At 43.2% G+C, this 25221-nt stretch overlaps 1 protein-coding gene across 13 annotated transcripts in view; it reads left to right on the top strand.

Annotated features, from left to right (window-relative positions):
• Positions 1 to 25221, top strand: part of CASK (calcium/calmodulin dependent serine protein kinase) — a 285193-nt gene that overhangs the window by 115806 nt on the left and 144166 nt on the right. For all 13 annotated transcript variants that reach the window (XM_036304037.1, XM_036304041.1, XM_036304040.1 and 10 more), the window contains exon 4: positions 22883 to 22960. In XM_036304037.1, coding sequence (XP_036159930.1) covers positions 22883 to 22960 — 78 coding nt within the window. The remainder of the gene's footprint in view (positions 1 to 22882; positions 22961 to 25221) is intronic.

The following is a 25221-nucleotide window of genomic DNA, read 5'->3' as shown; positions in this document are numbered from 1 at the left end:
AATAGTCAGTCCATTCCCTTTCTATGTCCCTGATTCTATTATAATCACCAGTTCATTCTGTTCATCAGATTATTTATTCACTTGATTCTTAGATTCACTTGTTGATAGATGCATATTTGTTGTTCATAATTTGTATCTTTACCTTTTTCTTCCTCTTCCTCTTCTTAAAGGATACCTTTCAGCATTTCATATACTCCTGGTTTGGTGGTGATGAACTCCTTTAGCTTTTCCTTATCTGTGAAGCTCTTTATCTGACCTTCAATTCTGAATGATAGCTTTGCTGGATAAAGTAATCTTGGTTGTAGGTTCTTGGTATTCATCACTTTGAATATTTCTTGCCACTCCCTTCTGGCCTGCAAAGTTTCTGTTGAGAAATCAGCTGACAGTCGTATGGGTATTCCCTTGTAGGTAACTGAGTTTCTTTCTCTTGCTGCTTTTAAGATTCTCTCTTTGTCTTTTGCTCTTGGCATTTTAATGATGATGTGTCTTGGTGTGGTCCTCTTTGGATTCCTTTTGTTTGGGGTTCTCCGCGCTTCTTGGACCTGTAAGTCCATTTCTTTCACCAGGTGGGGGAAGTTTTCTGTCATTATTTCTTCAAATAGGTTTTCAATATCTTGCTCTCTCTCTCATCTTCTGGCACCCCTATAATTCTGATGTTGGTACGCTTGAAGCTGTCCCAGAGGCTCCTTACACTATCCTCGCATTTTTGGATTCTTTTTTCATTTTGCTTTTCCGGTTGGGTGTTTCAGTAACTTCTGCTTATTAGTTCCATCCTTCTATCTTGGGTTTAATTTTCTGGGTTTTCCTCCTTCCTTTTAACTTTAACCTTTTTGTATCCTTGGGTTTTAGATGTGTCTCTTGTTAAAGACATATAGTTTTGTTTGTTTTTATTCTAGGCCAGGGGTGAGCAACCTTTCTGTGAGTGCGTGCCAAAACCAGCAAAATCTCTGACTCAAAATTCTCCTGTGTGCCAACCCTAATTTTTTGAGAACTTGTTACGCCTGCTTGATATCTCTTAAGGTGTACGTATGTGAAGAACCTTGAAGAAATAATAAAACTCATTCGAGCAACAAAAACACAGTATATGATGATGGAAAATACATTTATTTTTTAATGTATACATGTACACTGACAGTCCGACAGAAAACTTTCTGACTCCGTTTGATATTATCAGCGGGACTTTTGCTGCTGCATCACTGATGACAGAGATTTTACATCAGGTTTATATTTCGTGACCTTCAGAGATATGCACGAGCTACTGCTTTCATCTGTCAGGCTAGTCCTATTACGAGACTTAACAAAATTCATCACTGAGAACAAAGATTCACAATTGTAAACGGAAGATTATAAGAGAGGGTTTCACGTGCCAGCAAAAGTTACTGACGTGCCATGTTTGGCACGCGTGCCAGGGGTTACCCACCCCTGTTCTAGGCTATCAGTCCTTCTCTTTTAATTGGAACATTTAGTCCATTTACATTTAATTATGTTTGGGGTTAGTTTGGTTTACATCTATGGTCTTCTTATGTGCTTTCTATTTGTACCACTTAATGTATGTTGCTTTTTCTTGCCCTTCCTGATATATCTGGATCAATTGAATATTCTTTTTTTTTTTAATATATTTTTTTATTGATTAAGATATTACATATGTGTCCTTGTCCCCACGTTATCCTCTACCCCCCACCCCCCCCGTTGTCCATGTCCATTGATTAGGCCTATATGCTTGCATATAAGTCCTTTGGTTGATCTTTCCCCCTTACCCCCACCCTCCCCTACCTTCCCTCCAAGTCCCGACAGTCCAATCAATGCCTCTCCGTCTCTGGATCAGTCCTTGTTCATCAGCTTATGTTGTTCATTATATTCCACAAATGAGTGAGATCATGTGGTATTTATCCGCTCTCCAGTTCCATCCATGCTGTGGCAAATGGTAAGAGTTCCTTTTTCTTCTTCCTCTTCTTAAAGAATACCTTTCAGCATTTCATATAATGCTGGTTTGGTGGTGATGAACTCCTTTAGCTTTTTCTTATCCGTGAAGCTCTTTATCTGACCTTCTATTCTGAATGATAGCTTTGCTGGATAAAGTAATCTTGGTTGCAGGTTCTTGCTATTCATCACTTTGAATATTTCTTGCCAGTCTCTTCTGGCCTGCATGGTTTCTGTTGAGAAATCAGCTGACAGTCGTATGGGTACTCCCTTGTAGGTAACTGACTGTCTTTCTCTTGCTGCTTTTAAGATTCTCTCTGTCTTTTGCTCTTGGCATTTTAATTATGATGTGTCTTGGTGTGGTCCTCCTTGGATTCCTTTTGTTTGGGGTTCTCTGCGCTTCCTGGACTTGTAAGTCCATTTCTTTCACCAGGTAGGGGAAGTTTTCTGTCATTATTTCTTCAAAAAGGTTTTCAATATCTTGCCCTCTCTCCTTCTGGTACCCCTATAATTCTGATGTTGGTACGCTTGAAGTTGTCCCAGAGGTTCCTTACACTATCTTCATATTTTTGGAATCTCTTTTCTTTTTTCTTTTTCAGTTGGGTATTTTTTGTTTCTTTGTATTTCAAATCTTTGACTTGATTCTTGGGATCCTCTTGTCTGCTTCTGGATCTCTGTAAATTATTCTTTATTTCAGTCAGTGTATGCTTAATTTCTAGTTGGTCCTTTTTCATGTCCTCCATGGTCTCACTATACTTATTGAGGGATTCATTAAATTTATCGGCGGTTTCCATAAAATTCTTGAAAAACCTTATAAACGTGGCCTTGAACTCTATATCCAATTGTTTGCTTTCCTCCATTTCTGCCATTTGTGACCTGTTTCTTTGTCTCCGCATTTTGGCAGCTTCCCTGTGTTGATAGAGTGGCCCTGCGTGCCAGGTGTCCTGTAGGGCCCAGTAGCTCAGCCTCCCCAGTTACCTGGGGTGGACACTCTTGGTGCACTCTTGGTGCCTTGGTTGTTGTAGAATCACTGGGAGGAATTGACCTCCAGGCCAATTGGCTGTGGGAATCAGCTGTGTCTAAAGTGGGAGAACTTCTGTGCTGAAGACACCCTTCTGGGGCAAGACTTGCTTCAGTGGGGCTTTGGTGCTCACTGAGTCTGCTCCTTGAGTGTGTCCCTTATGGATCTGAGGAGTTGCAGTCTGGATGGACCCCCTCTGACCACTGGGTACAGTGGCTCCTGGATCTAAGGAGGTGCTAATTCAGCCTCTGCCTGAGGCCACACAGCAGGAGCCACGAAGAGGCTCAGCTGTGAAGCAATGCACGCCGCTGCGGGGCCTTGGGCCTTCTCTTGGAAGTTCAGGGTCTGCCTGGTTCGGCTGCAGTTAGGTACATTCACATGCAAAAGCCTCTGCCGCAGCCTGGGTGGGGCGGGGTCTCAGGGAGTCAAAGGGCGGAGAAGCAGTTATGGCCGATTCTCCGCCTGGAGTCGCGCGTCTCAGTGTCCCAGTAACGGCTGCAAGCACCTCTGAGGGAAAGCCGCCCTCAAGTTCGCCCGCTGCCGGGCAGACCAGCCTCTCCCCGTATGAGCCCTGGGTCCCCAGAGACTTCCCGGAACCGGAGTTCAGAGCAGTCAGGAGCCTGTGATTCAAAAAGACAGCCGCGTCCTCAGGTGCTACCCCCTTTCCTCGCGCGCGCGCGCCGCCGTACCTCTGCACTTCACCTCCGCAGCGCCTCTGGCTCTCAGCGTGCTTTTCTTTCCTTCTAGTTGTGGACTTTACACTCAGCCAGCCTTCCTGTTGTTCTGGATGTTTGCTCAGTCCTTTGCGGTAATTTTCAATTGTTGTGTGAGGCGATAATTTCCCGGTGTTTACCTATGCCGCCATCTTAGTTGCTTCTCTCCAATTGAATATTCTTATCACTCTACTTTCCTCCATTAATTTGGAGGTTTAGGCACTGTTCTCCATTATCTTAATTTGTACCCCAGAAATAACAGTATGACTTTGTAAGTCATCATATTTTAATATTGATACCGTTACTGTCTTCCCAAATAGTACAAGCACTGTAGAGCACATAAATTTCATATAATGCCTCCCTGACTTATAAGCTGTTGTTTCATATATTTAAATTATGCTTGTATGTAAAATGCGTAAGTTATGTGTATTTACATCACTCTACTTTATTATTTTTATTCATTTAGATTTGCCCTCATACTTGTCCTTTCTTTGTTCTCTATCCTTTCAGCATCTCTAAGGTTTTATCTGGATTCATTTTCCTAGTGTCAGTCTGCTAGGTGGACAAACTCCTTTTTTTGTTGGTTTCAGAAGTTCTTTATATCCCCTTTTATCTTTAAGGATATTGCCTGAGTAGAGAATTCTAGATTGGCATTTTCTTTCCATCAGATATCATTCTACTGTCTCCTAGCTTCCACTGATATTGAGAAGTCAGCTAGCAGTCTGCCACTTCTCTGAGAATAATCTGTCTTTATTCCTCACGTTATTAAAAATGATGTTTTCTTCAGTTTTTGTTTTCTGTAGTTGTCTCTGTGATGGGCCGTGTGTGTGTGTGTGTGTGTGTGTGTGTGTGTGTGTGTGTGTGAATCCTGTGTTAGGTTCTTTAAGTTTCTTGAATTAGTGTATTGATATAGTTCAGCCGTGGGCAAACTACGGCCCGCGGGCCGGATCCGGCCCGTTTGAAATAAATAAAACTAAAAAAAAAAAAAAAAAAAAAAAGACCGTACCCTTTTATGTAATGATGTTTACTTTGAATTTATATTAGTTCACACAAACACTCCATCCATGCTTTTGTTCCGGCCCTCCGGTCCAGTTTAAGAACCCATTGTGGCCCTCGAGTCAAAAAGTTTGCCCACCCCTGATACAGTTCATGGTTATGGAAAGTGCTCGGTCCTTATCCTCATCTCTTCAAATATTGCCTCTACCCCTTTCTTTCATCGCCTTTATGACCCGATTAAGAATAGATAATAGGTATCCCTTATGTATTCTATGTATCTTCTACCCTCTTCCCTGTATTGTGCCAACCAGTCATTTTTCCTTTTCAAATCTATATTTGTATTTTCATTTTCTTGGAAAAATTTATACTCAGCCTTCATGTTCTGGGAGATAGTAAGCTTCATTATTTAATAATCTGAGCTGGATAACCTCAGCGTAGGAAGGGCCCGTGCTTTTGTTTATATTGTCTGTCTTTTTTGCTGCTACTTGGTCAGGATCTCTTACCCCTTCGTGTACCGGATTCACTGTGACTGCGTGCTGGAAATTATTTCAGAAAATATTGGCCGAGGATCACGCTCCTTCCTCCAGAGAGGACTTTTGTTTGTTTTCCTAGGCACTAGCATGGGGGGCTGTTTGGGGTTCAATGCCTAGATTTCCAGGGCACAGGGAGATAAAGACAGATTGCAAGCGTGGGAAGGGGCTGGTTACTTCCGGTTCATCCCCAGCTCTTCAGGTCCTGGCTTCCTGTGGGGGGTGGTTTAGCAGATTCCCGAGTTCTGACTTGTTTTCCCTTCCAGATCGTCTGTGTGAGCTCATGTCCCCAGGGCAAGAGGGACTGATGCTTGGCCCGGCCTCTCTGAGTTCCATCCTCTGCAGAACTCAGCCTACATTCCTGACAAGCTAAGCCAGCGGTTCTCAGCCCTCCTAATGCCGCGCCCCTTTAACACAGGTCCTCATGGTGTGGTGACCCCCAATTTCACTGTGACACACTGAACATAATTAAAGCATCGTGATTCATCACAAAAACAACATGTAATGATATACGTGTTTTCCGATGGTCTTAGGCGACCCCTGTGAAAGGGTCGTTTGACCCCCAAAGGGGTCGCGACCCACAGGTTGAGAACCCCTGATCTAAGCACTTGGATGCCTTCAGGAAAGTTTGTTATCCTGTTTTGTTGTTGTCGTTGTTGTCTTCAGTGGGAGACATCAGGCAGCAGCAGTCTAGCCATAGAGTTAAAATTCCTTCCACAGCGGTCCTATGACTTTCCATAAAGATTGTACCGATTTATGTTCAAACCAGTGGTACGTGAGTGCATCCATATTTACATTTTCTGTTTTTTTAAAATATATTTTATTGATTTTTTACAGGGAGGAGGGGAGAGGGATAGAGAGTTAGAAACATCGGTGAGAGAGAAACATCGACCAGCTGCCTTTTGCACACCCCCTGCTGGGAATGTGCCCACAACCAAGGGTACATGCCCTTGACCGGAATCGAACCTGGGACCCTTCAGTCCGCAGGCCGATGCTCTATCCACTGAGCCAAACCGGTCAGGGCAATGTTTACCTTTTGATAAGGCAAAATGACGGGTAGTTTCTCTTTGCATTTTGTTGTTGCTGCTGGTGTGGCTAAATGTGTTTAAGGCATCTTTACGCATTTTTCATTTGTTCACTTTCTTTAGCTTTGGGCCATTTTGTAAGAATGCTTTATTTACTTTAGGATAGCTACTTTTTTTATGTATTTGCAAATTTTTCCCAAAATTCGTCCCCTTAATTTTGTTCATGGTATTAGATTTTTTATACATTTATTTAACTATGCAGACGTTTCAAATCAGTCAGAGAAGCAAGTTACAAATAAGCAAGAGTGGAGGCTAGAGTGAGTGCTGCTGGATTAGAGTTGGAGGTGGCAGTGTGACCTCATATTCAGTTTAATATATGTACGCATATGTGTGTATACATATGTTTGTGTGCGTGCATATGTGTGCATACACGCATGTGTACACACAGATAGATGTGTGGGCTACTGCACATTCATGTATCTCCCAGCTCTGTCCACTGAGAGGGCCTAGAAGTAGTGATGCTGCAGTTATAATGAGCACACCTACAAATAGAGTTTTTAAATATATTTTTTATTGATTTCAGAGAGGAAGGGGGAGAGACAGAGAGAGAGAAACATCAATGATGAGAGAGAATCATTGCCACACACTGGGGATGGAGCCCACAACCCGGTCATGTGTCCTGACCAAGAATCGAACCCTGACCTCCTGGTTCATAGGTCGACACTCAACCACTGAGCCATGCCGGCTGGGCTAAACCTTGATTATTTTTTAATTTAAGAACATGAAAATGACGGCTACAATATTTCTATAGGGTTGGGTTTGGATTTGGGGGAAATTAGGAGGCCCTTACAATGATTTAGTACCAACATTGGTGGCGAGGATAGACCAGTGTCAGTAGAGATGAAAGGAAGTGGGTAGAATGTGAAGATATTTGGGAGTTCAGATGAACAGGATGTGATCATTGGGAAAAGGAGGTAAGGAAGCAGGAGTGAGAGTCCCTGGTCGCTGGATGAGCCCCTATGACAGGATGGTGCCTGGAAATAGATGGTGACATACATCGCGGACATGTTGACTTTGACGTCCAGCTAAATGAAGTTTCTCAAGATGAGTATCTTTCTCCCGTAACCATGTTAGTGTCATACATGCAAGTACTACAGCGATCTAATTTGGAACTGAAAATGTGTATTCTAATATAACAATTCAGGTTTCCATTTTGCTGAGTGTAAATTCAGGTGCTTGTTTTTGCACATGTTGACTGACTGAGTGACGGTTGCCACCGTTTCTTGGGAATCGCACAGTGGCTGGCAGGGGCGTGGTGGGGTTTCCCATCTCCCGGGGTGGAGGTGTGCTCCCCCCGGGGGCCAGAGGCTTTGCTGTTGGTGAGGCAGGGACTGCACTGGGGAGCCGGCCTCTGCATGGACAGAAGGCGTGAGGGCGAGCTGCACTTCTAGAGAGATGGGGCAGAAGCAGAGCTAGAGAGACTTAGGGAGAATCCTGTTACTAACCCACCCCCAAAGCCATAGGACAAAGGAAACCGATGCAGTGGTTTGCGTGATTTGGTTTTGCGTGGCAGAGGTACCATCCTGGCTCTCACCTGTGAAAGTCAGTGGGACCAGATCAGAAGTCTAAGAAACTTGAAAATAAACAAATAGATCAAATGCTCTGCCCGGCAGTGTGGCTCAATGGTTGAGCGTCGACCTAGGAACCAGGAGGTCACGGTTTGATGCCCAGTCAGGGCACAGGCCTGGGTTGCGGGCTCCATCCCCAGTGTGGGGCATGTAGGAGGCAGCCGATCCATGGTTCTCTCTCATCATTGATCTTTCTGTCTCTTCCTCTCCCTTCCTCTCTGAAATCAATAAAAATATGTTTTTTAAAATGTGCTTAAACTAGCTGAACTAATGCATCCATTAGGTAAAGAATTACATGTAAAGTATTTGCACATTTTTTTTTTAGAATTAATGAAGATAAAAGATTGGGAGGGTAGTGTAGAAAAGAGGGAGAAGTTCAAGGATCCAGCCTTCAGACATTTTACCCTGTGCAAACATAACTGGGGCCATCTTTTTTTAATATATTTTTATTGATGTCAGAGAGGAAGGGAGAGAGCTAGAGAGATAGAAACATCAGTGATGAGCGAGAATCATTGATTGGCTGCCTCCTGCACGCCCCACACTGGGGGGACCGAGCCCACAACCCAGGCCTGTGCCCTTGACCGGAATCGAACCTAGGACCCTTTAGTCCGCAGGCTGATGCTCTATCCACTGAGCCAAACCGGCTAGGGCAAGTGGGGCCATTTAGCAGCCAAGGTCTTAGATGAACTCTGTAGACTTCATGCTGAGAACAGAAACTCGATCACTTGGAAGCTTGGCTCCTACCTCGCACCATGGCATCCTGCCTTTTTTTAAAAGTCCTTTGAAAAACTGGAATATCACTATCCCCTCAGCAACCCAACCAAGTCCTTCAAAAAAGTGTACAAGAAGCATGGACTGGCACAGGGGTCTGAGGCTCAAGAGGCTGAGGTTGTAGTCCCAACTGCCATTAATCTGTTCCTCGCCTCTAACAAGTCTTTTCCAGTTGGAAAATTCTGTGTTGTGACTCATTGTGATTTATATCTGGGGGCCCCTCTCCACTCCCCCCCCCTTCAGAACCTTAACTGAAGGAGGAAGAATATGTGTGTGTAAATATGAATGCTGGAGGTGGGGAAGGTGGGTGTTTAGCTGTAAGGATTAGTGAGAACACTGAGGGCTAATAGTTGTTGCTCCCAACTATCTTCTTTTCTTTTCTGGGAATTTCAGAAAACCATGCAGAGAGCCAGGTCAACATAAACAGCCAATCTCCTAACTCGGGATTATTCGCTCTCTCGTAGCTGCAGTTTCCTCATCCACTAGGAGGCGCTGTTGTCCAACAGCATTGAGTAGGGCTCAAGAGATCTTGGTCCTTTAAGCTATTGGACAAGAGAAATGTCTGGAAAACAGAGAAGGGTTGTAAATACAGGACCCTGGAAATGGTGCAAATTTATCTTTGAGATCTGACTGGCATTAGAACAATCCTCAGCTTCTACAACTTGAAAAACAGTATCTTAGGCTACACCTCAGTTTTAGAGGGGGCAAATTCTTTCAAACCAGTTTTGTTTTCAAAGAATTCGAATTCTGTGGTTATCAAGAGACCTCAGAGATTACTAAACCAAATCCCATCCTTTTCTTAAGGAGTCCTCTCAACCCAGAAATATGAAATGGCAGGCTCTCAAGTCCACCCTGAGCAGTTAAGGGTGGACTTGAGAATAGAACCCATGTGTTGGGGGACATTTCTCATTGTTTTTGGCTGTCTGACATGTGAACCTTCTTCCAGTGTTTGGAGACTCTTAAGAGTCTTGATAGGGGACAAAGCCTGCCTTTTTCTGTAGACACTAAAAATGCCAGGTACAGTGGGGCCTTGACTTACGAGTGTCCCGACTAATGAGTTTTTTGAGATACCAGCTGTCTCTCGGACGAATTTTTGCTTTGAGTTGATAGAGTAATTTGAGTTAACGAGCTCGGTCACAGAACGAGTTAAACTCCTAAGTCAAGGCCCCACTGTATTTGCTTGCCTTGGCAGTTAGGACATGGGCAGATGACTCCTCATGTAATAATAGCTAGTGACCAACAACGGGGACCATGTGGAACTCTCAGGTCAGAGTTCACAGCAGGAGGGCCAGTGGTGCACGCTGCTGTAGCTGGTCCCAGGCAGCTGCGGTGGGGCCCTTATCAGATCGGGCCAGGGTTTTGTTTCTGGCTACAGAGCACCGGCCTTGGTTTTATAGGCCTCCTACCTCTCTGTGGGTAGGCCAGTGTCCTATTAATAAACTCCATGTCTGCTGAAATCAGCCAGCGTTGGTTTCTGTTTCTTGTAACTAAGTACCTTAACTGACCCAGCATTAAGGAGTGAGAATGAGTAGAGGAGGGATGGTGGAAGATGCTATTCTAAGACGAGGAGTCAGTGTCCTTGCTAAGTGGTTATAAAATCTGCACCTCACCAAAACCGGTTTGGCTCAGTGGATAGAGTGTCGGCCTGTGGACTCAAGGGTCCCAGGTTCGATTCCGGCCAAGGACATGTACCTGGGTTGCAGGCACATCCCCAGTGGGGAGTGTGCAGGAGGCAGCTGATCGATGTTTCTCTCTCATCGATGTTTCTGGCTCTCTATCTCTCTCCCTTCCTCTCTGTGAAAAATCAATAAAATATATTGAAAAAAAAAATCTGCACCTCTTGTACCTTGGGGTGTCAACCATGGTCTCGGAAGGCTGTATGCTTAGGCATGAAGCTGGGGATGGGGTGAAAAATGAGGGCAGGTCAAGGGCCAGATAGCACAACATGCCCCATTCTGGTGAGAAAGTTGGAGGAACCCAAGAATTCTTTCTTTTATTAAAACACTAGAGGCCCGGCGCATGAAATTCGTGCACGGGTACAGTCCCTAGGCCTGGCCTGTGATCAAGGCCATCTTCCCCGACTGCTGGCAGCTGGCCCCACCCCCCACCCCCGCCACCACCCATCCCCGGTTCCCCGTTTGCCATCGGGCGATCGGAGCCTGCCGGCCATGGGAAGGGACGGAGAGGTGGTCAGTGCACCTCACAGTGACTGGTCAAGTGGCCATTCTGGTTGTTCCACAGTTAGGGTCAGTTTTCGTATTACCCTTTTATTATATAGGATATTTTTATTGATTTTTTAGAGAAAGAGGAAGGGAAAAAGAGAAACATTGATGTGAGAGAGAAACAGTGATTGGCTCTCCCCCCTCCCCCCATGCACCCTGACCAGGGATCGAACTTTGCAACCTGGGCATGTGCCCTGACCGGCATCAAGTTGGCGACCTTCAGGTGCACAGGACAGCGCTCAACCAGCTGTGCCACACCAGCCAGGACCCAATAATTTTTCATAAAACCTAACTTTCCGGATCCTTAGGAATATATATTTTTCAAAGTAGGAGGGTAGAACACAATGAACAGTTTGTAAGTTTGATATATAATTCTTAGGGTGGGGCTAAAGGAGGTTTAGAGTTGTGAGTACTAGTACTCCAAACACCGAGTTTATTCTTGTATTATTATGTATTATTGTATTATTTTCCATACAAACAACTGTAAGCCTACTTTTGCCCCACCCTGTAAATAAAGAGCTCACTCCAATTGGAGGAAAGATACTAAGCTTCATACACAAATGGGCAAGGACAGGAATAGACAGTTCCCACCAACAGAAATTCAGCTGACACATAGGTATATGGGGACATGCTCAGGCATCTTATGTCTTTGACAATATATCAGAACTAGAGGCCTGGTGCATGAAATTCATGCACGGGTGGGGTCCTTAGGCCTGGCTGGCGATCAGGGCCTATCGGGGCTGTCTCGCCTAATCCTGATTGGGGCCGAGCCTGGGGGCCTGCCGGATGGGGGCAGGGACCAGGGGAGGTTGGCTGGCTATGCGAGGTTGGCTGTGGGAGTGCACTGACCACCTGTGGCAGCTCCTGGGTTGAGCGTCTGCTCCCTGGTGGTCAGTGCACACCATAGCGACTGGTCAGCCGGTTGTTTGGTCATAACGGTTGCTTAGGCTTTTATATATAGAGATTTCTGTTACAGTGAACAACCCTTTTCCCCATTGAAAAGATGAACGTTTCTATCTGCTTACATAGCGTTAGTTAACAATCCTGTCTGTGTCAGTACCTTCTCTAGTCCCTGTCCAAGTTCATACTGAAAGGGTTTGATCGTATCCTGTTTACAGTTTAGCTGAGAGAAGAGAGCTTAGCTCAAATGATTGCCCCTTAAACGTTCCACAATCTACTGCTCCAAGCCCCCCTAACATGTTGACTCCTTCCGGACCTAGTGCTCCGGGCCTTCCTGTTGGCTTCTCAGAAGAAATGCCTTAAGATGCTGCTTTCCTCTTCACTAGCGATAGTCCCTGTCCCTTCTGCACTCACTCACTCTTTTCTCAGCCTCTCCTGTCCTCCCTCTCCCCATCTGAGAAGCTGCTTACTCCACGAAGACTGTCTGGATCCCTCCAAGATGTACCCCTTCCTTCCACTGAAACTCTAATATGCACGGTTCTAACCACCCCTCCCACAAAAATGGAGTGGGTTAGCCCTGGCCGTTTTGGCTCAGTGGATAAAGCGTCAGCCTGCGGACTGAGGGTCCTGGGTTCGATTCTGGTCAAGGGCACATGCCCAGGTTGAAGGCTGGATCCCTGGGGAAGGGGGAGGGCGTGCGGAAGGCGGCCAATCGATGGTTCTCTCTCATCCTTGACATTTCTAGCTCTCTCTCCCTCTCCCTTCCTCTCTGAAAGCAATAAAAATATATTTTTTAAAATAGAGTGGTTTAGCCCTAACTGGTGTGGCTCAGTGGATAGAGCATCGGCCTGCGGACTGAAGGGTCCCAGGTTCGATTCCAGTCAAGGACATGTACCTTGGTTGCGGGCACATACCCAGTAGGGGGTGTGCAGGAGGCAGCTGATTGATGTTTCTCTCTCATTGATGTTTCTAACTCTCTATCCCTCTCCCTTCCTCTCTGTAAAAAGTCAGTAAAATATATTTTTTTAAAAATTTAAAAAAAAAATAGAGTGGTTTAGATGGAGGAAAGATTTTTTTTTAAAAAAAGGTTGTGGCTCCTCTCTCTCTTTCATAAGTGAATTTACCACCAACAAATATTTGTAAATATTCATCAATATGTGGAATGTTATGCTAACAATAAAAGACCTGTTTATGCCTTCACGTTGTACCGACCAGACAGGTGTCTTTCCAATGACTAAATAGTAACAACTGGCAGTGTAGGTCCAAATGACCATAGAAAGGCACAGGTTCTTGGGCCCTGGGAGGTCGGGGGGGAGACAGTGGGGAGCTGGAGCAGGCGGGCGGGCATGTACAAAGTCAGTGAAGGGTGTCAACAGCAGTGTAGGAGAGAGACAGGTGGGAAAGTAGAGGGAGGACATCCCTGCCAGGGGCCTGGAGAGAACATTGAGGCCCGGCCGGTGTGGCTCAGTGGTTGAACATGGACCTATGAACCAGGAGGTCAGGGTTCGATTCCCCATCAGGGCACAGGCCCGGGTTGCGGGCTCGATCCCCAGTGGGGAGGTGTGCAGAAGGCAGCCGATCCATGATTCTCTCATCATTGATGCTTCTGTCTCTCCCTCCTCCATCCTCTCTGAAGTCAATTAAAATATATATTTTTTTCAAAGTCAAAAGAAAAAGAGGACATTGAAGAAAGGCAGCGGTTATCCATCATTTGAGAAGACTTCAAGAGAGTACCGCAAGCAGTATGCAAGGATTAAAGCATTTATCTGCAAACTTCTTAGTTACAGAGAATTCATTTAAACCGCCTCGGCAATGCAGTATTCGCATGTGTCACCTGAGGGGGTAGGGATGGAAGCTTTGCATTCTGGCGTTCCCCCTAGGCACTGCAGAACCCGGGGGGCGGGGGGGGGGGTGTCTCCAAAAACAGGCATAAAAATCGATTTATTATACAGAGCCCTCCTGACGGTACACTCTGACCGTACTTGTTTGCCTGTAATCCTATCTTCCACTAAGTAACTCAGACCCCTGAGCAGAAGTTAGAAGTTCCCCTCTTTATAACGTGAGCATTTTGAAGGGGACAGTGCATGGAATCTAGAATCAGACTGCCAGCCCGGCCGGTGTGGCTCAGTGGTTGAGCATTGACCTCTGAACCAGGAGGTCACAGTTTGATTCCCGATCAAGGGCACAGGCCCAGGTTGTGGGCTCCATCCCTAGTGTGGGACGTGTAGGAGGCAGCCCGTCAGTGGTTGTCTCTCACCATTGATGTTTCTCTCTCTCTCTCTCTCCCTTCCTCTCTGAAGTCAACAAAAATATATATTTTTTTAAATAAAGAAAAAATAAAATCAGGCTGCCTGAGTTTGAATCCTGCCTCTGCTACTTCATAGCTGTGTGAGCTCTTGAGCAAGTGACTTCATCTTTGCTGTTTCTCAGTTTTCTTGTAAGTAAAATAGGGGTGAGAATAATGCCAACCTCAGAGACTTCTTGTAGGCGTTCAGTGAATGAAGCCTGTGCACGCCTCTCACGTCCTATACGCGACAGAAATCAGAGAGTTTGTGTCCTGTGTCCGCTTCCTTCACCCAGTTTTTCCTTTAGGTTCAGCCGAATTCCTCTGTGTAGCTGTAATTTCTTTCCATTGCTCTGCAGTATTCTGGTGTATGAATAGATCAGTGCTTTCACCCACCTACTGATGGGCATTTGGGTGTTGACACTTGGTGGCCATTGCAAGCAAGGCCGCTGTGAACATGCAAGGATACGTCTCCTGGTCCACGTGAGCATGTGTTCATATGAAGAGACCATCTCTGCACTCACCTCTGTGTCGTCAGTCAGGCATCCACATATGTGTGGCTCTGTTTGGAAGACTCTCTGTTACCAGTATGTTCTACTGGCCTCGTGTCGGCAACATAGTCTTCATGACGAAGCTTTACATTAGGAAATTTTGCAATCAAGTAGAGCAGATCTTCCCGCCTTATCATTCTCCCCAAATAGCTTAGGGCTTCTTGTCCTGTGGCAATTCCATATGCATTTAGATTCTGCTAGACATTTCCACAAAACCTGTTGGCATTGTTATTGGAATTCCACTGAATTTATGCTTCCATTTGGAGAAGATTGACTCTTCACAGTATTGAGTCTTCAAGTCCGTGACCAGGATAATTTTCTCTCCATTTATTTTGTAACTAGAGGCCCAATGCACGAAATTCGTGCAAGAGCAGGCCTTCCTTCCCCCGGCTGCCGGCACCGGCTTCCCTCTGGCACCCGGGACCCAGGCTTCCCTCAGCCCCAGCTTTGTCTGGAAGGTCATCCGGAAGGATGTCCAGAGGATGTCTGGTCTAATTAGCATATTACGCTTTTATTATTATAGATTTATCTTCATTTAGTAAATATCATACTTTTCTCCCTGGAAGTCCTATATATCTTTCTGTGATGTTTATTTTTATATTCTTAGAAAGCATTCTTTAGAATTTCTATTTGATTTATAACAATGATTTTGCTAAATTCTGATTAATTCAATTTTACCTTAGATTATTTTGGACATTCTACCATATGCAGTTGTACTATCTGTAAATAATGACAGCTTGTTTCCTTTCGATTCCTGTGCATTTTATTTCTTTATCTCCCATGTTGCTCTGGCTGGGACCTCCAGAATACTGCTGAATAGGGGTTGTTGGAGTGCTCATTTTGTATGTCAATGTTCAGAATCATGGTCATTGAATTCCAAATGTGAAAACAGGTTTACATTCCTCTGGTGTCATTTTTTACAAACCCAGCTTTGTCCTGAGGTAGTTTTTCTATATTGCTGGTTGGGTTTCCTAATGTTTTGTTTGGGCTCTTTTCTCTATGTTCATTAGTGAGATTGTTCTGTAATTTTCTCCTGCTGTCCTCCGTGTTGTTGTATCCAGGTGAAGCTTCAGAAAATGAACGGGAGACTGTTCATGCTTTTTATTCATTTTATTTCTCCCTCAAAGTGTTCAGTAGAACTTGTCAGAAATTCAATCTAGGCCTAAAGATTTTTATTCCAGGTTTTTAGTTACTGATTTAATTCCTTTAATCAATAGGAATTATTCTGGTTTTCCAATTCTTTTTGTGTCCCTTTTATGAGTTTTATTTTTCCTGGAATCTGTCCATTTCAAATGTGTGGCATAGAGTTCCAATACCACCTTTAGAATGTCTGCAGGATATGAAGTGTTATCCTTTTTCATTCTCTTTAATTTTTATTTATTAATTTTAGGGCAGGAGAGAGAGAGAGAGAGAGAGAGAGAGAGAGAGAGAGAGAGAGAGAGAATGCCTACCAGGTAGGGAGAGAGAGAAACATCATTTTGTTTATGTGCTCTAGCTGGGGATTGAACCCACAACCTTGGCGTATTAGGACAACGCTCTAACCAATGGAGCTACTGGGCCAGGGCTCCTTTTGCATTCTTAATATTGGCTTCTATATATGTCTTCTCTCTCTTTTTTTTTAATCAATCTTGCTAAAGATTCACCATTTCGCAGGGAACAACTGTTAGCTTTCTCGATCCTCCTAATATGTTTGTTTTCCATTTCATTAATTTCTGTCATTATTTCCTTCAAATTTGTTTGAGTTTAATTTGATGATCTTTATATAACTTACGGAGAATGGATGCTTAGTTCATAAATTTTCAGCCTTTCTCCTTTTCTAATATATGCATCTACAACAGTAAATTTCCTTCTAAGTGCTACTTTGTCTACATTTTATAGGTTTTGATGTGTTTATGTTTATTATTCAGTTTAAAGTATCTTCTCATTTTCTAATGATTTATTCTGAGGTCTGTATAATAAAAGTATATTGTTCAGTTTCCAAGCAGGGATTTTTCTAGTTCCATTTCATTAATCTCTGCTCATTATTATTTCCCTCTATCTTCATTGGATACAATTTGCTGTTCTTTTTAAATTTTTCTCCTGATTGAATCTTTAGCTTTAGCTTTTTTATTTTTTAGTATTTGGCATCAATATTCATGATATTTTTGTTACTTCAATAATCTAAAGCTTTAAAACAAATGTATGGATGTAAACTACTTTGTAAATACTGTTCAGCTGCATTTTTAAGGGGTGTTTTTGCATTTTGTTGTTTAACATTTAGAACTGTTTTTAGTATGACCGAAGTGGGAGTACCTGTTCATTTTTTTAAGTAGTGAGTAAAAAAAATCCAAGCACAGTCCTACCCACCCACTCAGTGCATCTGCATACACACATATATGCATATTACATGTTTATACATCCTAATGTAATATGAACATCTTTCTATATCAATAAATCTACTTCTATAGCATCATTTTAAAATATATTTTTATTGATTTCAGAGAGGAAGGGAGAGGGAGATATAGAAACCTCAATGATGAGAGAATCATGGATCGGCTGCCTCCTGCATGCCCCACACTGGGGATGGAGCCCACAACCTGTGCCTGTGCCCTGACCGGGAATCGAACTCTGGCCTCCTGGTTCATAGGTCAACACTCAACCACTGAGCCACACCGGCCGGGCTTTTAGAGCATCATTTTAATGGCAGCATAATATTCTACTCTGTGGATTTACCACAATTTATTTAACCATTAGCCTCTGTTGGCCATTTAGGTTGTTTCTGACTTCTCTCTATTATAAATAGCTACAGTGCACCCTGTCATTAGCCCTCATTATTTCCCGGGGAATGAAATTATTGGGGTAAAAGACATGCACATTCGTAAGGCTTTTGTCGAGTACTATAAAATTGCCCTCCCTAGAGGTTCTATTGATGTGTTTTTTCCATCAACATTGGATTACCTAATTCAAGAAAAGTTTATCCAACAGAGAGAGAGAGAGAGAGACAGAGAGAGAGAGAGAGAGAGAGAGAGAGACTGACTTATGCCCACCCCCTCCTTTCAACCAGCTCTATATTTGCTGGTCTAATCATGACAACACCCCAACCCTGAAACGTCATGCCTCAGTCCTACACAGGTTTTGAGATGTACTGTTTTCATTATCGTTATTAGAAGTATTTTCTAATTTTTCAGATAATTTCTCCTTTGAGTCATAGTTTATTTAGCGCGCATCCCTCCATTTCAAGCATTTAGAGAGTCTCGAGTTATTTTGTTCATTTATTTCTAACATAACTATCTTGTGATTAGGAAGCATACTCTGAGTACTTACAGTCCTTTAAATGTCGCTGGATCCCAGGAAAGCACTTATGTCATTTACTAAGTTATAAGCTCCACTAGCAGTGTGTGTGTGTGTGTGTGTGTGTGTGTGTGTGTGTGTGCAGCATCGTCTTTACTTGAAAGAGTGACTACAGACAAGCCAGGTTACCCTGATTTGAGTATGGGGCAGACATTTAATTAACATAAATACATTTTGCCGTGGCCGGTGTGGCTCAGTGGATAGAGCGTCGGCCTGCGGACTGAAGGGTCCCGGGTTTGATTCCAGTCAGGGGCACATGCCCGGGTTGTGGGCTTGATCCCCAGTAGGGGGCGTGCAGGAAGCAGCCAATCAATGATTCTCATCAGTGATGTTTCTATCTCTCTCTCCTTCTCACTTCTTCTCTAGAATCAATAAAAATATATTTTAAAAAATTAACAAAATAAAATGAACACTTTTTAGGCCTGGCTGGTGTGCTCAGTGGTTAGAGCATCAGCTCGCTGAAGGGTCTTGGGTTTGATTCCCAGTCAAGGGCACGTCCCTGGGTTGTAAGTTGGATTCCCTGCCCCAACCAGAGCACATGTGGGAGGCAACCATTCGATGTGTCTCTCTCACATGGATGTTTCTCTCTCTCTCTCCCTCCCTTTCTCTTCCCCCCCACCCCCACTCTTTAAAATATCAGTGGAAAAAATATCCTCGGGTGAGGATTAACAGCAAAAAAAATGAACACATTCAGTAAGAAATGGATGAAGTGAGCCTGCTGCTTCAAGGGAATCCACTCACAGTAGTTGTTGCCAGGGATGAAATTCAAAGTTTCAAGTGACAATTAGAATTTTGGAAAACTTGGATCTGCACTGTGAGTGTAACAGCTTCCCGGGTCTTAAAGAATGTCTCTGAGGCACTCAGTGGTGATGTAACAGACGAGGTTTTTGATGGCGCATAATCAGATGTGTCAGTATTTGGAAGATCTGCATAACTCAGTGGACCAGTACAGTACTTTTCAAATGAGTAAGGCACGATGTGACAAAGTCATGCACAGGTAAAAGACCGATTCAAAGAACAAGACAGAACAATCTAAGATAATAATGGAGGAATATGCAAATTAGCCAGGACGCCCTAATGTCACAACCGACCTACAGTGGCGGAGAGCTACAGGAGGGCGGGGCAGCGGGCAGAGAGCTACCAGTGGCAGCGAGCTACTCACACCAGGATTCGTGCGCAGGGCTACTAGTGGGTTATAATGTAACAGAGTACAGAAAGTTCACTGGTGTGGTTTCAGATTCCACATAGCAAATTGCCTTTAAGAAACTACCACTTCCACCCTGGCCGGTTGGCTCAGTGGTTAGAGTACCGGCCCGCTCACTGAAGGGTCCTGAGTTCGATTTCAGTCAAGGGCAGATGCCTCCGTTGCAGGCTCTATCCCCGCCCTGGTCGGGGCACATGTGGAAGGCAACCAATCGATGTGTCTCTCTCAAATCAGTGTTTCTCTCTCTCTCACCCTCCCTCCCCTCCTTCTTCTCCTCCTCCTTCCCCAGCACTCTCTCCAAAAAAAAAATCAATGCAAAAAATATCCTTGGGTGAAGGTTTTTTTTAAAAAAAAAAAAGAGAAAAGAAACCACCACTTCTTGAGTCTTAGTGTAGTGTCAAGGAATGTTCACAAAGATCTGCAAGGGCTGTGAAAATATGCCTCCTTCTGATTATATGTCTACTTGAGGCCATGTTTTCTTCACTTACTTCAACCCAATAACAAATGGAATGCATAAGCAGAAATGAGAATCTGTCTTCTATTAAACCAGAAGTGAAGAAGAATTGCAAAATGCAAAACAGTGTTACTCTTCTCACTAAATTTATTTCGTTTTACCTTTTTAGTGGGCATTTAGTTGTTTCTAAGTTTTTAACTCTTACAAACAGCTAAGCAATAAAGACTATTGTACATAAAAACAAAATTACTTTGTTTTGAAATATAGACTTATTTTTCATGAAAAACATTATTTCTGTTGATGTATAATGGCTATATTATTGTTGTTTCGAAGTAAATGGTCCTCGCATTTCTGGATTTTAATTTTGAACACAGCAAATATCGATAGCTAAAACCCACACAAACACAATCCCTTTGGGGCTCTCAATGATCTTAAGAGTAGAAAAGGGCCCGGACTTTTTTTTAAAAGTTAGAGCCCGGCCGGTGTGGCTCAGTGGTTGAGGGTCGACCTAAGAGCCAGGAGGTCCAGGTTTGATTCCTGGTTGGGGCACAGGCCCGGGTTGCAGGCTCCATCTCCAGTGTTGGGCGTGCAGGAGGCAGCCGATCCATGATTCTCTCTCATCATGGATGTTTCTCTCTCTCTCCCTCTCTCTTCCTCTCTGAAATCAATAAAAACATCTTTTTTAAAAAATTAGAAGACTCAGTGGTTGTCCTAGAAATAGCAATATGCTTCCTGATTTATGTTCTTGTTCAGTTTTTTTTTTTAATATATTTTATTGATTTTTTACAGAGAGGAAGGGAGAGAGATAGTCAGAAACATCGATGAGAGAGAAACATCGATCAGCTGCCTCCTGCACATCTCCTACTGGGGATATGCCCGCAACCCAGGTACATGCCCTTGACCGGAATCGAACCTGGGACCTTTCAGTCCGCAAGCCGACGCTCTATCCACTGAGCCAAACCGGTTTCGGCCTTGTTCAGTATTTTTATTTAAAATCAATCTTCTCTCTCTCTCTCAGAGTAGTTATTGTTTTATATGGTCTCTCTCTGCAGAGAGAGGAAAAATGGTTGTTTTATGCAGTCATTGTTCATTGACACTCATCGACAGTCACAAGGGTATGCCTGTAGCCGAGGTGTGGAGTCGGCTGTGTTATCCAGGTTTGTGTAAGTGGACTCTGTGATGTGCGAACAATTATGAAATTGCCTACCAACTTATTTCTCAGAACAAACTCCCATCAAGTGGTGCGTGACTGCAGACTTACCACATTTCATGTTGTTCGTGACTTGCTGCATCGCTGAGTTTTTACTGTATTTTCCTTCTACCTGAGGACTGCTCTTTTGTGTGTTTTTTAGGGGCAGGTATGCTGGTGGCAAATTCTCTTGTTTCCTTTCCTTATCTGAAAGAATTTCTCAAGAGTTATTTGGTGAAAACGGAATTTTAGGTTGGCAGTTATTTTGATCTAAGATTCCTTTCTCCTGTACTCTGTAGCTATAGATTTCTTTCTCTTTTTTTAAATATATTTTATTGATTTTTTACAGAGAGGAAGGGAGAGAGATATAGAGAGTTAGAAACATCGGTCAGCTGCCTCCTGCACACCCCCTACTGGGGATGTGCCCCCAACCAAGGCACATGCCCTTGACCGGAATCGAACCTGGGACCCTCCAGTCCACAGGCCGACGCTCCATCCACTGAGCCAAACCAGCTAGGGCCCTAGAGATTTCTTTTACCTTGCTGGATGTCTGTTGGGCTTCTTAAAGAAGTGGGTTGGTATCTTTAATTATTTGGGGGTCATTATCAGGCACTCTATTTTTAATATCACTCCTGCTTCGTTTTCCTTTCACTTTTGAAAGTTCAATAAAATATATACTGACCTTGTCACTAGTCCTGTGTTTCTTTCGCTTACTTTGTATTTTCCCGGTTTGGTGTCCCCCTGCTTCGATCTGATGTAACTTTCAGGTCACTAATTTCTCTTCAAGGCTGTGTGACCTCCTGTGGAGAGACATGCGGGCCTGGCACACCCAGTGAGTGTAACTCCAGATGATGGGAGAGCGTTGAACATGGATAGATGGGGATTTGAATCCTGTCCCTGTCACACACTTGTCTACTCACTCAGACAAACGATTTGAGAATGAGAAGGATGCTGGCTTCATGGGGTAATTGTAAGAATGAAGGGAGATACAACAAGGAAGTGCTTCCCGTGATGCTTGATAAATGGCAGTATCCATAGTGATGATTAGTTACTATTATCACTAGTAATTATTAGTGATAGTAATGAGTAGTTGGTTCCTTTAATTTCCCTTCTGGAAGTTCTGTTTCCTCAGTATCATACCTGCAGAAAGATATATTGGAGCCTGAGCAACTGAATAAATGAAGTGAATTTGAAAACACTTTATAAGCCTTAAAGTATGAAAATGTTAACTAACGATTAGTATTTGGATAATTTCATTATATATGTAATGATCTGGCAAAACTTCCATACACACACACACACACACACACACACACACATGTTTGTATGAAGTGCTCAATGTTATGATATGGGCTATATGGGGCTGTTAAAGAAGTTAAACAAAAGAAGGGCTTAATGTGGCTAGTAATCATTTAGGGGACTTTTGGGGGAAGGTGGGATTGGGAATAGAACCTTGAATTAAGATGGGTTTTGAATTTGAGAAGCAATATATGCAGAAGCATGTGGCCAAGATAACAAGAGGCCTTACTGATGTGATAAGACATATAGAACCATTTTAAGTTTGGGGGTAAGATAAGTGACACTGTGTCACCAACACATCACTGTGTTAGAATATGTTTGTAGCAATTAACTTTGGTAACGGAAGTGTGAACAAAAATAAATTACGGATTAGCTCATTATTTTTTCCTTCCACAGTATATAGCTTGACTTCCCATCTAGTATTGATCACTATGACTAAATGTTTTAGAATTCTTGTATTTTGAGAATATTTCATGACTTGCCTAGATACAGATAATTTCAGAATTTGATTCAAAAATATTCCCATAATCCCCAGCATTGCCCTTCCTGAGACTTCTTGTTGTGATAATCTAAAGACAATTTATATGAATTTCTCAGACCTTATTTGATGCTACCATTTTCTTGTTTTCCTCTTTCTTTCCCTGTGGATTTTCAATGTTAAGATGCTTATAATGTCCTTTACAATTTATGTCTCTTTTCCCTGAAAGAACAGAGATTTAACTAATTTATTACAATCAATCATTAGCTGTAAGTCAACTAATAACTTAGTTCCAATGCATTCACTTTCAGTGTTTGCATCCTGGAATCTCCTCTTTTCTGACACTCTCTTTCCCTTTTCTCTGCAGTATGGATGGAGCGGATCTGTGCTTTGAAATTGTAAAACGAGCTGATGCTGGTTTTGTATACAGTGAAGCTGTAGCCAGGTATGTAATTTGTATCAACTTCCCAGAGGTCAAGGTGAATGTAAAAGAAAAAAATAAGCAAAAAACAACAGCAAAAACTCGCATGAGGCGGCCTGTTCTTTGAACTGATGGTGAGCATGTTGCCACTCTTTCCTACAAGGACATACGTGTTTTATGTGCGTTAGTGGAACCGAATAGTGACTGGACATGCAAAGGACCAAACAGTGAACTTATCTATTAACTAGAGGCCCCGTGCACGGATTCATGCACTGGTGGGGGGCATGGCCTGCAGGGATCGGCCCACTGTGGGAGCACACTGACCACCAGGGGGCAGCTCCTGCGTTGAGCATCTGCCCCCTGGTGATCAGTGCGCATCATAGCGACTGGTCGCCGGTCGTTCTGGTCGTTCCGCCATTCGGTCGCTGGGCTTTTATATATATAGATAAGAGTTTATAGTTTCACATCAGTACTGCCAACTCTCCCATTTCTGATGTCTTTTTTCTTTCAATTTTATTTTGTATTGGTTTCATGTGTACAGCTTAGTGGGTGGACAGTCATATACTGGGGTATTTCCAGTACCCACCTGGCACCACACATGGTTATTACAGTATTAGTGACTGTATTTCCTATTTTGCAACGGCCTATTTGTGCTTCTTAATCCCTTCCCTTCTTTCACCCAGTCCCCCCACCCCCGTCCCCTCTGATGACTTTTCTACAAGGAGGGATTTGCTAGCTCAGGAGTTAAACTTTTTGTTTGTATGTTTGATTTGAGGGTTTTGGCAGATGTTGCCTCATTCGTTTTTCGGTTGGCCTTTTAGTGATAGCAACTTGGTATGTGACCAGTTCTTCTGAGAAAAACCACAGAACAGTAGAAGGAACAGAAATAAAAGCACAATTTTTCTGTTGAATGTACTTGCTTCAGGCCAGTGTGTGGTAATCCCAGTCAAATAGCGACCATTGTTCTACATGGAGAAGTTGTTGTAAAGAACTAATGGTTCAATATAAGGAGTAAATATGAAAAATCACAGGAGCCATGCACTTGGCCACTTGTTTATAGATTCAGAGTAAGAATTTATATGCTTTGGTGACAGTCATATTGTAAATACCACTCTGATGGGTTGCCTTTTTAATACATGTGCTACCTGCCTTAAGAGGGGACAGCATCCCTCCTCAGGCACCAACCATAATATGTTGAAGGGTTCACACTCATTCGGATTTTTAAAACTTTCCACCATCTAAGAAACAGTTACCATTAAATGATCATAACACCCCCCCCATTATTCTTTTTATAATTTTGGCATCATGGATGGATATAGCTGGAAACAGCTTAGAACAGCGATTTTCAACCAGCGTGCCACCAGAATTTTTGAAACATGCAATACAGGACTCTTTCATCAGGGGCACTGATCTCTTTTCCCTTAGATTGTCAAATAAAAAAGTGACAACAGCCAACACTACAGTAGCCATCCAGTGTGAAGGAATCAAAATGATATGTATTTTTTGGCCACATCAGCAAAGAAATACATTTTTTGATGTGCCGCAGAATTTTCGTAATTCGTTTATGTGTGCCATCAGATGGAAAGGGTTGAAAATCGCTGACTTAGAAGACTACCTAATGCAACTTGGAGCTCAGAGAGGCTTGACTTTCTTCAAGTTCATTGCTCTGCCTCCTCCTACCTGAGGAGCAAGTGCCCTAGTCTCAGAAGATGGAGCAGCCATAGCTATAGCACAAGATTAAGAATATACTCAATTTGAGGTAGCTGCTGTTTTGTGCTATTGGAGCTAGGGACCAGAAGGAAGTGGAAGTTTATATAAATTATAATTACTTCCTTATACTCCTGATGTATATTCATGATAGAACTGAGGCTAAATGTCCTCTTGGCTTTTATGCCATGCTCGTTCAAGCACATTCTAGCATTTTTTAAATTCCATTTGTCTTTGTTTTGCGTTCTTTTCATAACTTTCCATTTGCATTCTTTATTGTGCTATGGAACTCAAAAGCATTTTTAATACCAAAATAGTCAACACCATCTTAATTTTTCTTATGGCAATAGTGGTAAACCACTTTATTTGACTACGTGAAACTCTCAAGAATCGGAGGCAACTTGCCTTTTGTACTTTCCCGTGTTGATAGCTTTCAACAGCAGCATCAAATAGGAAAAACTAAAAATTCTGATTGCTGATTTTATAAAATAGTAAAGCTCGAGGAGGAAGGCGACCTTTCCCTTTTTGAGCCACAATAACACCGGGGCCCCTGGCACATCTGTTGGCAGGGTTGGCGT

The sequence above is a fragment of the Myotis myotis genome, unplaced genomic scaffold (assembly GCF_014108235.1).
Source record: "Myotis myotis isolate mMyoMyo1 unplaced genomic scaffold, mMyoMyo1.p scaffold_m19_p_4, whole genome shotgun sequence".
In the NCBI taxonomy this organism is placed as follows: Eukaryota; Metazoa; Chordata; class Mammalia; order Chiroptera; family Vespertilionidae; genus Myotis; species Myotis myotis.
The sequence above is the reverse complement of the archived record's forward strand: the minus strand, read 5'-3'. Positions and strand labels throughout refer to the sequence as shown.